A 15,957-nucleotide genomic window follows, 5' to 3' on the forward strand; every position below is an offset into this window, starting at 1 on the left:
GAAACCTTTTTCACTCCGAAACTATCCTTTCCTGATTCCTGTTCTTCCTCTCCAAACACCTGTATTTTACATAAATTATGCATTCATTTGCAAAATGCATAGTTACAAATATGCATATTTATACATGTTTTTATTCATGATTAAAATGTAAGCTCCTCGTTTCACTCTTGTCTTTGTATCACCAGTGCCTGGCACGTACTAAATGTTCATGGCATGTCTATTGATTGAAGTAAGTAAAAGATTAGGAGAAGCCTTTCCTAAACTTGTTTGAGAGAGTGCCTCTGTATATAACTATTTTAGTTCAATCTTAAATTGAATATGTAATATTTTATATAGAACTAAAACTAAGTGGAAATGTCCTTGGTTTTAACCATTATTTCTTAAATAAGGAAACATGGCTAGGGTTTTATACATATATAGTGATGTGAGAAATGCTTTCATGTACACAATTTTATATAACTGACATTATACTTTAAGGTACATAATTTAAGTTTGATTTGAAAAAGTCCAGATGGTATAGATATGAATGCCTTCCAGCATAAAGACTATGGGGGCCACAATGTATTCATTTCTAATAAGTTGGTACTACAAGAAAATTTTATTATTTATTTAGGAAAGGCATATTTAGGATATCTTCCTAAGAGGAGAGCTCCATAAACGGAATCTTTTAGTGGTCAACATATTCTTGGCAGGTATTAGATATACAAGGAGACTTACAGTACAGTTTCAGGATAAAATAATTCCACATTTAACCTCTTAAAAAGTGTCCTCTTTAACAAACTATTCAACGCCATGGTCCCATTTTTAGTCCTGCTCTGGGCAAAGTTATAAAATCAATAATACTACTGGTTCTGGGAAGGGCATTTTGATAAGCCACTCTGTGGGTCAACTCATCTTCCCTTTGACTCCCCAGACCAAAATTCACTTCCTTGTCTACTATTCCTATATATATTTTGTCTCCTACGTTCCCCGAAGACACGTACTGTGTTGCTTTTGTATTTGTATCACCAGTGTTTAGTGCAATGCTTGGTACATAGTAAACACTTAATAGCTGTTTTTGTTCAATTCATTCATTCATTCAGCATCTGTGTTTGATTTCATTTAAACACTATGGTTTAACTGTGAGCAGCTTGATGAAAAGAGTAAAATTATTATGAATCAACATTTGTCTTATGCTTTTAGAAAGCAGTAGATGTATACATACAATTGAACTGAAACTCAGAAAGGAAAAAGATACATTCCATATCTCACAGGATCATAAATGAAGGAAAAACAAGTTATTTTTATTCATGAGTAGATGGGGATAATTGATACCTCAGTAATCTTTAAATCAAAATGATATAAAAATACTTACTATGCTATAGTGTTTTGATTTAGATTTGTAGTGAGTTTAAAACATTGAGATTATAACTACTAAAGAAAGAGAGAAAAGGAAAAAGACAAAAAGAGGAAAAAGAAAGAAAAAAGAAAGACAAAAAGAGGAAAAAGAAAGAAAGGAAGGAAGGAAGAAAGAAAGAAGGAAAGAAATAAAGCTGATGTCTCTGGGAAATTGGAAGCATAAAATGTTATATAACCAATTGGGTTTCAACCTTCAAGTCAGACACTAGTCAAAGGAAACAATGCAACCTCTGCCAATGGGAAAAAAACATCAGGCCAGATTTCTCCCAGCTGTGTTTTCCACCCCTTTTCTGTTGCTTTTAGCATCTTCAATGAGAGTTCAGCATACTTGGGAAGAAAGATGGCCCAGAGCATCCAAATTGTTAAACCAAAAATGTCAGTTTTCAAATTGAATCTTGCAATACATGCATTGCAGGTTCATCCTTTATTTTGCCCCATTAATGCAAGTAACATGGCTGGCTAGCAAAAACTCAGAAGAGGCTGATATTACGTGAAATTTAGGTTCTGGTGCCAAAGGGGTGAGTCAAGGAAAAATTTTCTGGCTTTGAAACATATAAATCAAACTTAATGTTTCCTTAGCATTCCTTTGTGATTTCCTACTCAAGCTTATGGTAACTGAAAGAGATAGGAAAAATCCTCAGAGGAGACAGGTTCCTGGACTCAGTTCTGTAAAGACAGAGGGCCAAACATTTCTGACAAAATTTTACTCACACTGTTGATTTTAACTTTGAAGTTGTTGTGTGTTCCAGATTCAAGGTCTCACACTTTCATTCACCCGACAGCAGCATAAGGCATTTCAATAACATATTTACTAATTTTGCACCTTGAAAGATATTCTCCTGAGGGGTTCTCACCATAATAATTATTAGTGACATGGCTAGCAATGCCATAAGATCAACAGAGAGTATTTCTTGAGATTTCAGGATTCTGTCGATCAAACTGTTCCTGCTATTTGCTGTTTATTTGACCGTAGGCAAGTTACTTTTTTCTCTGGGACTCAGTTGTCTCTTATGTAAAACTGAAGGATTGGACTAGTTGACTTTTTGAGTTCTAAATCTATGATCTGATGTGCTTTAAAGCTGCACGTTTAATGGGCTGATCGATTTTAGGACAATAGATTCCCAAAATTATTGTGAACTACAGTTGATTTAAATTAAAAAAAAAAACCAACAATAGTTGATTTCATGACTTCCAAACTCCACATCAGTCACATGGGGAGACTGTAGCTTCACTCATATCTTCTTCTATTTAAAAAGAAATGGGCTTTCCAGACATTTCCTTCCTCCCTCCCCCAGGCACCACCTCATCCCCTGCTTCCCTAATGTTTATGGAGATCCAAAGTTATAAAATACTTTTGGTGCTTTCTGAACATGTAATGAAATATTAATATAACTCATGATACCTAGATTATTACTGTATACATACACAAAGTCTTGGTGCAGTTTAAAGTTATTATAACATACATATGCACATGTACAAATATGTATATGAATCATGTGAACACATACTCAAATCATATACAGTATTGGATTTTTTTGGTAACCAAGGTCTTTAGCTTTCAAACATGGTAGCAACTGTAACCAATTAAGTCCATGAATGGCTAATACCAGTACCAGCTTCAGTATATTTGAATGCAAAAGGCAAAATTAATATGAGAGACAAGAGAATTTTTATAAAGCATGACATTTAACAAGTATCCTACTATGCACAAAAACATAAAGCAACATTATAACTGTGTCGCTTTATTTTCTTTGCTTTTCTACAGAATCCTTTGGAAAATCATTCCTAGATGTGGTCTTTCAAGTGGCCTCTGATACCACATAAGTGGCTTTCTCCACTGGTAGGTAAGTAAAGGTGAGCACCATTTCATACTGGAAAGGCTCATTCAACATGTGTACTATTCCTTAGGGAATTTGGACACTGAAGCGGTGATCTTGAAAGTATTTTCGTGTTGACTGTAATTGGAGTTGCTCAAAAAAAAAGTCAGATGCCACTAAACTCATGTAGAATATGTGCAAAGTGAGAGCCTCTTAAGCACAGGAGAATCTAACCTCTACGCTGGTTTGATGATCAAAGTAAGGAAAGGAAATGACCCAGATGATCACAGTGGAGTCTTTGGCAATAGTATGAATAAGTAAATAAACTGTGCTATGAATTCCCGACAATGCATTAGAGTCCAGCGATGCTTAAAATTTTTTAATGATATTAAAAATGGACGATTTGACAATTGCATTAAAAATACTTGTAAAGATGTTTATTGTAAAAGATTGCCAAGATGATACAGGAGATAGTTATAGAGCATTTACTAATGGACTTCTTGATATATGCCTATCTCCATGACATGTTATAACACATGATAATTTATTAGGGAGAAAGCATTTTTTAAAAATTACTTTTGTAAAAATGTTATCTGAATTGAAATTAATGGTAAGTGCTGGCCCAAATGGACTTCCTACTCGTTAGCTTGTAACCTTTGAAAGAACTCTATTGTAATTCCAAGCTTTGGTCAGGGAAATGTGATCTGACCAAATCTGAACAAAGAAAACATAAGAGAAAGAGCAAAGGTTTGCCGTGGAGTTTCACCCTATCCATCAGCCAAAATGGTACATATTGTTTTGTTTGGTTAAACTTATGTCATTCCCAAGAACCAACTGTGCTGTAATTTCAGTCAGTGTTTGGCAATTGTTGAGGAGCTGAAGCTGCAGGTTGGTCTGTTAGTTTGCAGCTGGGCCGGACCAGAGCCAGAATAACTATGTTATTATTTTTAAAACACTGGTCCCTCAATGAGAGGAGCTAGATTACATTTTATTTTTGTTGCTGTCGAATTTCTCCTTTCTGGCTTGTGATCTTATCCCATTCATAATGACATCTGTGGCATCTTCCTTGGTTGAAACTGAGTCCAAAGGAATCATCTTTTTGATATATGCTGGAAGAAGAAAAAAGACAAAAAATAAACCTTCATGAGAGGAGATGAAAAACCAAAACACTGCTCACGATCAAGGGGTTGATTAAACAACAAATTAAGCTCATTTTCCTATAGAAAGAACTTACCTTCATAATTATCCTGTAACATATGGATTGATTTAATCAGCTTGCAATATGATTTAGTACACTCGTTATTAATGTGATCACTTTTTAAAGTCCCGAGACTGGAAGAATGAATTTATGCTTGGCTGTTTTACAGTGACAAAGAAATATTACACAGAGAAAGAATGATGGCATGTTAGTTCTAGAAGGAGTTCAGAAATCATTAGTGGATGATTTATAAATAAAAATAATTCATAGATGGGGAAACAGAGACTCATGGAGATGATGTGATTAGCCTAAAGTCACCCAGCTAGATAGTGTCAAAGGCACAACTAGAAACGATGTCTTCAACCCCTCTGCCCAGTACTCTTTCTCTTACATTAATGTCTCTCCCTACATAAAATATATTCATGAAATTGTTAGAAGGTGTTCATGTGAGAATTGTCTACAACTAGTGGCAAAGACTCGGGTTACACTCTTCTCAACCAATCATTTAATTTTAACACACATTTACTAAATACCAACTGTGTTCAAGACACTGCCATTGGTGCTGGGCCTGTAATGAAAGTCACAAGACAGACAAGACAAGATAAGAAGATTGCAATCTTATAGGGAGACATATACAAAAACAAAAGAAATCAGAATAAAATATTTTAATATATAGATATATAAATGGCTATAGAAGTCAGAAAGACAAAAAAAACCTTCCATATTTATTTGGAACAAACTGAACTTTTTAATAGTAAGGAAATGGACTGAGCTTTTATCCTAAACCTTTGCAAGCCATACATTGTCAATATTCCCCCTCAGTGCTTTAAAAAAACAAACAATTTTGTGAATACACACCACTGAGGGGGAGAAGGGTAAACTCTCTCTCTTTATAGCCAGTTATTGTGAACCTGGAAGTCATGGACAGAATGCAAACAAGCATGCTGGCCTTGATGTTTCAAAGGCATTTTTCATCCGAGACAAGGAAAGCGCGACTTTAATCATCCTCAAAGCATACTTCTTTACACGCTTCTCCCCTCCCCCATTCTACGGCAATGTGAATGAAGGCATGCACAAAAATAAAGCCCTTTTCCAATGTTAGCTTTTTAAAATGTCAAAGTGATGCACATGAGATTGCTGCCTCCTTGATTTTTACTCTAGTAACCTGTTGGTAAAACTCCTTCATGTAAAATATAGCTTCTTTTTTTCAGCTTCATTAAAAAAACAACAACAACAACCACCTGGTTTTGTGAGACCAAGAGCCTCACTGTAAAAGAATTTCAATCTCCAGGGACCCCAGAAGTCATCAGACAACCACAGACTTCACTTAGGCAGAGACTAGTCGCATTGAGGAGTGTTTTAGTTCCTGTTCTGGGCTCTTTCTGCCTCTTGATCGCCTGAAAGGAGCTATGCACAGAGGCCAGAGGTTAGTCTCCACTTATAAAAGCTAAATATGACAGTCTCAAAAGCTGACATTATATGTCTCCCCTTACTATGCTTCCAGTGTCTAAAAGCTGAAGGTATGGGAATCCAAACCTTCCTAAAATAGTGTCCTGAACTCAGGCCATACCTTTTAACAGCCAGGATAAATTTGGTAGTGATTATGGCTCAAAATAATGGATTTCTGTGTTCATATTTCCAATGGCAATATAAACTAAAAATTTTTACATTTCTTCCCCTCTCACTGGCAAGAAGAACCTCCCTTTTCTTGAACTGACCTGAGCTACATAAACCTGACATAAATGGCTATTCAAAACAAACTTTCATTAACATTAGATCATTTCAGAGACCACAAATTATTCAGTATTTTCCTATTTCCTTTGTATCTCCAATGGTCATAGATTCCATTCTTCAATGTGGTTACAGTTTGACAAGGGGATTAATACAGAAGGGTGAATTAATTCACTAGGTAAAACAGCCTTGTTTTGTCAGGATTCTGAGTAAAGAGGCCTGCTGGGGTTAGGAAGAAATGCAGGAGGCCAGCTTGATTTAGGGGTTTGTATCTACCAAAAGACAAGCTGAGAGTTCTCTGTCCATTGGTGTTTACATGAACGAGATAGGCCCATTTCTCTCTAAGACAGAGCTGGGAGAATGTGTGCTGGTATCCAGTCTGGGAGATGTGACATAATAACTACTTTATTCTTTTTTGCAGGTTGCAAGATTCCCCAAAATGAGAAAGGGTTTAAAAGTCAGCTAGTCAATCAATAAGCCTTTATTAAGGGTCTGTTATATGCCAGACTCTGTGCAGAGGACTCAGGATATAAAGAAAGTCCCACCTCTCAAGGAGCTCACAATCTAATAGGTGAGACACATACATATTACGTAAAACAGAATATATGCAGGATAAATTAGAGATAATCAAGGGAAGGCACTAGAATTAAGGAGAATCAGGAAAGGTTTCTTGTAGAATCAGCAATCTTAGCTGGGGCTTGAAGAAAGCCAGGGAAGCCAGGACATGATCAAGAGGGAGAGCAGTCCAGGGATGGGAGAACAGCCAGTGAAAATGCCTAAAGTTTACAGAGTGTCTTCTTCAAGGAACAGCAAGGAGGCCTGTGTCACGAGATTGAAGAGTACATAGAGGGGAGTGAGGTGTAAGACTGCAAAAGTAGGAGGGAGTCAAGTTGTAAAAGATTTTATATTTTATCCTGGAGGTGATAGGGAAGCCCTTGGAGTTTGCTGAATTGAGCGGAGATCTGTGCTTTTTGAAGATTAATTTGAAAGCTGAGTGGAGAACGGAATGGAGAAGGGAGATACTTGTGGCAGTGAGCCCAACCAACAAGTTGTTGCAATGGTCCAGATGGGAGGTGATAAGAGCCCGTACTATGATGGTGTCAGTGACAGAGTAGAGAAGGGAGGCATATATGAGAGATACTGAAAAGGTAAAATTGAAAGGACTTGGCAACGGATTGGATGGGGGAGAATAAGGGGGATGAAAAAGCCTGAGAAATAGAGGAAGACAACTAGGTTGTGAACCTCGAAAGCATATTATTATCTGAATCTTTTTTTTTAAATAAAACTTCACCGCTGAGAATGGATTAGACAATGAAAATGGGCAATGGTGAGAATGCTGAACTTCTTAAATGATACACCATTTTCTTCCTTCCCCTTCCAAAGGAAATTATCTCTGGGGAAAGACAGAACAACTACAAGTTATCAGAGAAATAAACCCTAACTAAGTGAGGAGAGTTAGGCAGAATCTTGCTACCCTTAATCAAGGTTCAAGACACTACATACAAATGAATGATGTTCCAGAGTAATGAAAGAATTGGTAGATGAAATTTAATGATTTTGAAATATTCTAGGTAATGGAAGAAGTGCTAAAGGATTGGATAAAGGAAAATATCCTGATTTTTTTTTTAAAGAGAAGAACATTAAGCTCTAAAAACTACAATCTGGAGAAATTGATTTATGTTCCTAGCCAAACTGTAGAACATATAATTAAGGAGATGGTTCATTGATAATTAGAAAGGGAAACGAGGTTTGTTAAAAACCAGTTTGTATATACAGGTTTATCTCAAGCAGATCATGTGAACTTTTATCAAGATAGCTGAGTGAGAGGCTGTAGATAAATCTAGCATTCGCTACCTCAAAAGAGCTTAAAACATAACCCTCTCCCCAAATAAAACTACAACTCAAATAAGGAAAAGAAAGGAAATTTCCATAAAGAAATAATAGAAAAACCAATAGAGAAAATGAGGAAGCATTTTAGGAAAATTAGGAAACTTCTAATACAATGAAGAAATACAGTAGGGCAGGAAAACCTCTGGGAGAAACCTCTGAAAAAAAGAGACTGATTCTCTTCTTCATAACACAATATAATTAGAATTTACCTGGGAGAAGAACTCTAAGAATGGTTAGAAGAACTAATAAAATTACTGAAGAACAACATGGAAAGTAACAAGAGTTTTTAATGAGAAATTCGAAAAGAGGACCACAGTTTAGAATTCAAATACTCAGAAGAATCTGTGATCTTTTTGGTATGCAAGTCCCTTCCAGTGGTAGCACAGTTACCTCAGGCCTACCCATCCTGTAGGGTTGTTCTGAAAGTTCCCCACAGGGGATCTACCCAATGTTTTTAGAGACCCCCTCCTAACATCACAAGGGTAGCAGTGGAGCACTTTGGCGGTCTACTTATTCTCCCATACCTGTGCATATGAGGAGCCCATCTTCTCTTCCTATTGTATGATTCTCTAATGATATCTTTTACTCCTTTAAAAAAAACTTTATTGGTTATATACTGCAGCCCGTTCGTTTATTTTTTAATTCCTCAGGGACTCTTGGACTTCATGTTTTGCCACTTTATAACAACACTAGCAGAATGTTTGCATTAAAAAAAGATTAGTATTTGCTTTCATGTTAATCTCTGACTGATTAAAAGAGATTTGGAATTTCCCAAAAGTAGTCCGGCCCCCTCTTATCCTCTTGTTCAACTGTGGGCCAAACTTTTTGTCCATCTGTATTATATGTTATGAATACACAATGATAGATAAATTCCATAGGTTGTTGTAACAACAATGTTACTTGCAGTTTCTGTGGCTGTGTAAGGCCAATAACAGCAGCACACAGGAGGGCTGCAAGCACAGGTTTTTTGATCTGTTTTTCTAAGGAAAGCAACTTTAAGGGGTTTACAATCTCACTTTAATTAAACATACATGTATCATTCACTTAGTTCGGGGGGAAAAGTCAGCACCCTGAACTTCAGAGCAAATACAAACGGAGAAAATATAAACAGATTAACAGACAGGCTTTTATCTTTCTGACCATAGACATCACATACATAGTTACCAGAGAGAGAAGCACCAACATTTGGGGTCTTCAAAGCTAGGGGGCTCCTTAATGGCTACCCAGAGTCTCCACACCAACACTCTTCCAATGAGTGAGCCCCCAAACAAAATGCTAACCCCAGAATATACATACCCTTTGTCAGGGCCTGAGAGCTTCACACCTCTCCAAGGCTTCACACTTCTCATGACCTAACTAGCAAAAGAGTGTAGGCCATCCTACAAACAAAGCTAAGGCTCAATCAAAGGCACTTGGTTGCCTTAGTGCTAAGAAGCACTCCAAAAGAAAAAACAGTAAAAAGTCTTGCTTTGCTTGCCCTTACAGTTGTCTTTCCAAGTACAGGTTATAATCTGCACAATAAATAGACATTCTCCATTTATTTGGTCTTTCCCGTACAAATGGTTAGATCAAACTCATTTGAATGATTACAGATCTCTTCTAAGAAGCTCAGCAATGTTCTAGGGCTTGACTTAATTAGCACAATGTCAACCACAAGGGAAGCATCTGAGGTACACCATCTAAAGGGAATTGTTCTTCACCTTGAAATCTGGGCTAGATCTTCTCCATCACAGTGCTGAATACCTTTGGCAAGGTAATCTCCCTCTTTTATGATTTGCATGATGTGTATGAACAGAGAGTTCTTCAACAAAGTTATTTCTGTTGTTATATATCTAAAGCAACTTTGAATGATTCTGATGTATGGAAGACACATTTTTGGGAAAAGGAGCTTGTAAGGTGGCTCCATTGAATCAAATACCTAGAGAAGTTCAGTGGAAACTTATATTTTCTAAATCTTTCTGTGATTTATGAATTGGTAAAGACGTGGCTTATTGTTTACTATACCTGCTTTGTCCATACTAATGCCCTCACTGAAGATGAATTCACATAAGGAGTTGGTATAAATGACAGAGTAGGCAGTTAGCTTGGTAGGTATTGATATCCTGTCACTTTTTTCCATATTAATAAGTTCTGAGATTCTCCATACTCCCATACTTGTGGTATCTTCCCTTCCTTTAGATACTCTGTACGACAATCCCTCTAGACCTTCACAATTACGTTGTCACCAGCACAGATCCTCCTTTGCATACACTCAGTAGAATCTAGTTTGTTTTTTCCTGTCTGTTATCATTAGTGCTATTTCTATCTTTCATGTAAGTGCATTTGAGACTGTGGTATGAGATCCCAAGTGTGGCGGGCCCTCTAGCCTTGATGAAGGTAACATTTGTTACAATAATTTTTTAAAGGCTTTCAATTTTTTCCTGTTGTTGCTCTTCAATTTTTAGTTTTAAATGTTCTCGAGATGGTTTTGTTCAATTGGATATCTTGCCAAACTTTCCTTAATTTGTTTTTTCCCCATAACTGCCTTTCTGCTTTATGAGATGCTGCTATTCATAAGCATTCATCATCTTTTGTAAAATTTTACAAATAAGCTTATTAATATAAATCAGTATTGTCTTTGGGCACCTGTCTCTGCTGTATGAATGTCAACTATATTATACATTTCCCATTTTATTTTATTAATGACTTATTTAAATAGTTCAGGACTGATTTGTTTCAATTATAGACATATTTCTCATTATATTTTCACTTGCTTTTTGTTAATTCTTATCTTAGCTAGAACACATTTATGATCTCCCAGGATACAGATAACTTCTGATTTAGGTATAACTCACTCTATATCAAATCTCCTGTCTAATGAAATCTATTTCATTTTTTGTGATGTTATTTGGTGTTCATCATGTCTAGTACCTACAATTATCTAAGGTATGAGGGTTCTTCATAATCTATAGGTTTTTAGTATCTCTGATTCCTCCTTTGTGAACTATATCTTAGAATAATGGTCAGAAAATTTAGCATGGCTATAGACATTCCAAAAAAAAAAGGAATGGAGGGAAAAAAATTAGTGATAGAATTATTAGAGCAAAAGTAAAATATAGGAATACTATAAAAAACATGAAATCTCTTTTATCAACCAGCTGACCTGGAAATCAGGGCCTGACGAGAAATTCTAAGAATCATTAGTGCCCAAGAAAAACATAATGGAACAAAAAGCTTGAATATCATGCCTTAGGAAATCAGTGAAATCAGACAACAAGGAACAGATTGATAGAACCTATAAAAATGCCAATAGTAATGAACCCCAAGTTTAGCTCATGGAGAAAGGTGACTGACAAGGTATAGGAGAAAAGACTTCAAAGAAGACAGAAAGAGGTCTCCAGTCTCAATTGCACATGGCTACTCATCATTAACAAGAAATGAAAGAAAAAAACTGAAAAAGGATATACTGAGAAGCAACAAGGGGCAGCTAGGTGGCTCAATGGATACGGTGCGGGTCCTAAAGTCAGAAAGACCCAAGTTCAAGTCCAGCCTCAGATACTTACCAGCTATGTGACCCTGGGCAAGTCACTTAACCCTGTTAGCTTCAGTTCCTCATCTGTAAAATGAGCTGGAGAAGGAAATGCCAAACCACTCTAGTATCTTAAAATAAATTAAAAACAACAATGAAGAATATAACCCTACAAAGCAAAATAGGCTTCTAAAATCATTAATGAGTTTTGTTGGGGGTCCTCGACCAGCAAGGACCCCAATCTCGGGACACAATGGATGAGGCAGGAGTCAGAATGGAAGGAACTCCGATTTATTGGGAGAAATCATCCAGTTTTATAGGGTTTGCACTACATGAGCAGAAGCAAGTGGCCAATGGGTAGAGGGATGACAGCATGGGAAGGAACAGAAATGTTGCAGAGGGACAGGATAGAAATGTTGCAGTACGGGTAGATTGTTGCACTTTGATCCAGTATGGGTATCTATATCGGCATGGGAGGGGTCTGGATTGTTGCACTGTATAGCACACTATGGTGTCTACAGGCGAATGGGAAAGATTAGGACTGTTGCAAGATGGTCTCTGTAGAGGTATGGGAACAAGGGGGGATGTTGCCCTACAGTATTTATAGAGGGATGGGAATGCTTGGGCATGTTGCAAGATGGTATCAGAGCTGTATGAGCTACGTGAGGCACGAGGCAGGATGTCCCCACAAAGTATCAAAGATGTTCCAGTAAATAAAGTAACAAAGCATTGTGTCAGGCATTGTGTTAGGCACTGGTTCAAGAGCATTAGGTAATGGCCAGCTGGGTCCCTCCTTCTGGACTTGTGAGTCCTTTGTGGACAAACTCTGCCTGCATGTGTAGGACGACTACAGGGGCTGTTAAAGGCGGAGGCCCTCCCTCTGGGTGCCTGCCATTCCAACTCCTACTAAGCCTGTCTGATTTTACCCAGGAAACAGGCCAAGTGCTAGGGTCCTAACAGCCCCGGGGTCGGCACCAACCCCTTACAGAGTTTTTAATCATTCTTCTGGAGAAAACAATAGTTGGACAGTGTCTTTTAAATGAAGCAGAAAAAAAACTAACCTTGAGGTAGTTGGTAGCAATGGCTTAGAATGAACCTTTGGGTCTAATGGCTGAAGTGGGGAAAGGGCAATGTAGAGGAAGCAGAGGTTCAAGAGAAAGAATGCCTACTAATAATAGCAACACGGCACCTTGTTGCTGCAGTCAGTGAACATTCTCAATGGGGCAGTAAGGAGACTTAACTAATCAAATGGTATCAATTCATCGGGTCTTAAAGGATGTCCACAGAGAGGATAACGATGCTCAGATTGTTCTATTATTATTGTTAATGATTCTAGAAAAGCTAAATTGTCAGGACGAGAAGATTAAACTGTGTGCATTCAACAGCTTCTCCCTGAAAAAGGTCAAAGGGATACATGGTGTCAAAGCAGGGATGCTGGGGGCTCTGTAGAATGGAAGCAACCACAGTAGTATAGCAGTGTTCAGTATATGCCTGCCCAGAGGCAGATGCTCTGATGTTCCCACTGCTGTCTTGAGATGCCATAAAGGGTCCTGAAGATGCAGCGTTCTGAACCTTAATAATACTGAGCCATCTAACCCTCAGGTGCAGAGCAACCCAGTCAAGTAACCCAGGTCAAAACCAAGAAGAGCCACCCACCCACCCAAGGAAATGTAAGAAGCTGAGCTTTTAAAAAGCCCCCATTCAGGAACCGAGGCTGGAAAGGTTAGAAAACACAAGAAAATATGGATGACTATGTGGAAGTATAATAGATCCAGAGGTACCCCAAAATCTAACCTAGAATAATTAATAATTCCCTATCAACTGAAAGCAGACTCAAAGGAAAAAATGGATTTTCCACAAGGAATATATACACACATATGTGCACAAACATATACATGCATATACATACATATGCACGTGTGTGTGTGCCACACACCCCTAGAAGAAATGAAGCAAGACGAAAAGTCAAAAAAAATTCCAGAGGAAAGAATTGGAAAGAGAATAAATAGCTTAGAACAGAGAGTGGTAAATGACTGCTTAAAAATTAGAACAGATCAAACAAGAATCAATGACTTTTGGAGAGAACAAAAAAAATTAGTTAAAAAAATAAAATATAATGTAGCAGATAAAAAAAAAACTGACCTGGAAACAAGTTAAGAAGATGGGATTTAAGAATTATTAGATTCCCTAAAACCCATGATTGCTTTATTTAAAAAAAAAAGGCCTGGGGCAGCTAGGTGGTGCAGTGAGTAGGGCACTGGCCCTAGAGTCAGGAGGACCCAAGTTCAAATCTGACCTCAGACACTTGACACATGTACTAGCTGCATGACCTGTGGCAAGTCACTTAATCCCAAGTGTCAGAAAGGACACCATTAAAAAAAAAAAACAAATGATAACTGGCCAGATCTATTAGAAACTAATGACAAAGTGAAGAAAGAATCTACCTCCTGAAATTAACCCTCAAGAAAAATTTCCAGAAATGTTAGAACCAAAATACAGCTTGCCTAAGTCAAAGAAAAAATAACGAGCATTGAGAAAGAAGTGGGCTCATGTACCAAAGAACCACAATTAGGTTTGTTAAAAAAAAAACACACACACAAAACAAACCCTTATAACCAAGAAGGGTAAGATCATTTACCCTGCAAAGCTGAATATAATATCACAAGTTTAAAAAAATTGAACCTTTATTAAATACAGAACTTTAAATGGTTCTGATAAAAAGACAGAGCTGAGTAGAAACTCTGAAATGCAAACATGAGAGTGAAGAGAAACCTAGAAAGGTAAATTTGATTGAGCAAATGCAAGAGGTTGTACGATATAATGGTGATGGGGGAAAATGAAGTGTTCCCTTTAAGAACCCTGATGTTTCCAAAGGGCAGTAAGAATCTAAGATAAATAAATAAAACAAAACACAAGAGTTCCTTGGGGTGAACTGGCTCCTTTCTGAGGGTTTTAAAGAGGAGGAACAGGGGGTAAAAGTAGAAATGCAGTAGTCTAGAAAGGAGACAGAACAAGGGGGACCTTACTCCACAAATTGTGGTACATGAAAAGAAGGCTATACAAGCATGGAGAAAGGGGTAGGAAGAGCAGGCACTGGGTGAACCTCATCTTTTATGTAACAAAGATTGAATAAATAAACACACACCCTCGCATTCTCATACACACAAAACATTTGATGTAGCAATACATCAAACTCAAGATGAGAGAGTAAGAGGTCAGATTATCTTGGAGATGGAAATGATAAGGAGACCCCAGAGTGAAACAAACTCCTTGATCCTAAAGCAGAAAAAGAAAAGAAAGGAACTAGAATTTAAAGGAGTGCCTTGGATTGCTTCTTAGACAAATGGGGAATTGTCAAACAAATTGTGGTTTATAAATATAATGGAACATTACTGACCCATAAGAAATGACAAAAGAGACTATTTGAGAGAATCCTGAGCATTATAAACTGATAGAGTGATGTGAGCAGAACCAGGGGAACAATTTTATACTGGAATAGCAATAATGTGAACAAAACCAGTCTAAACAACTCAGTGCAATGACCTATGAAGAAGGACCTTTTTCACCCACCTCCAGACTGAGAGTGACGTACAATTTTTGAAGTGGTCACTATGTGATGCATTTTGTTTGACCATGCAGATGAATACTTGGCTGACCTTAAGAAGCATATGTTTCCATGTGGGAACTTTCAAGATTTTTTCTTTCCTTCTGTCTCTTGGTATTGAATTTACTCTATTAGAAAGCAAACTCACTGAGGGTAGGGCCTGCATTTACTTTTATCTGTATTTTCAGATGCCTTTAACTGGGTGGGTTGTGAAGGAAGGGAGGGTTAATAATAGTGGTACAAAATAAGGGGACAGTTTTGAAAATAACGTGGAATTCATGATTTACTTTTATTTCTCTAAAAAAAATAATGGTATGAAATGGAAAATCCTGCTTTAATCTGGAATCTCTTTCCATATTCTAGATATATATGGAAATGATCTTTTTGTATTGCTTAAATTTAGAATAAAAAATATTAAAAATAAACTAGGGAGAAACAAAGTCTTCATCATAACAATCTTAAATAGTACTTGAAAGGTTGTCACAAGAGAGATAAGACTTTTCTGCTTCATTGCAAGGGGAAGAACTAAGAGAAGGGGTTGAATGTTGCACAATGACAAGATGAGGCTTGTTATGGAGGATACCTTCCTAACAATGAGGGATATCTGAAAGTGGAATGGGCTGCATCAGAAGGTAGTGGGTACTCCTACAATGGAGATCTCTGAGTTGAGTTCAAAACACTTACTGGAAGAAATTCTAGGTAAGGTAAACTTTGGACTAGATGACCTTTGAGGTCCTTTCCAACACTTGGGGTCTGTGATACTCATCCGGCATATTCATTTTTACATTCATTCAAATAAATATTAATTGAG

The 15,957-nt window shown here is 37.2% G+C and overlaps 1 protein-coding gene across 1 annotated transcript in view; it reads right to left on the bottom strand.

The window, feature by feature from the left end:
* Positions 1-3,783: 3,783 nt before the first annotated feature.
* The window catches only part of CEP128 (centrosomal protein 128), a 534,450-nt gene continuing 522,276 nt past the window's right edge, over positions 3,784-15,957 (bottom strand). Inside the window, exon 23 of the mRNA XM_036737234.1 lies at positions 3,784-4,324. Within this exon, the coding sequence (XP_036593129.1) occupies positions 4,197-4,324 (128 nt within the window). The 3' untranslated portion in view covers positions 3,784-4,196. The remainder of the gene's footprint in view (positions 4,325-15,957) is intronic.

The sequence above is a fragment of the Trichosurus vulpecula genome, chromosome 8, assembly GCF_011100635.1.
Source record: "Trichosurus vulpecula isolate mTriVul1 chromosome 8, mTriVul1.pri, whole genome shotgun sequence".
Lineage (NCBI taxonomy): Eukaryota > Metazoa > Chordata > Mammalia > Diprotodontia > Phalangeridae > Trichosurus > Trichosurus vulpecula.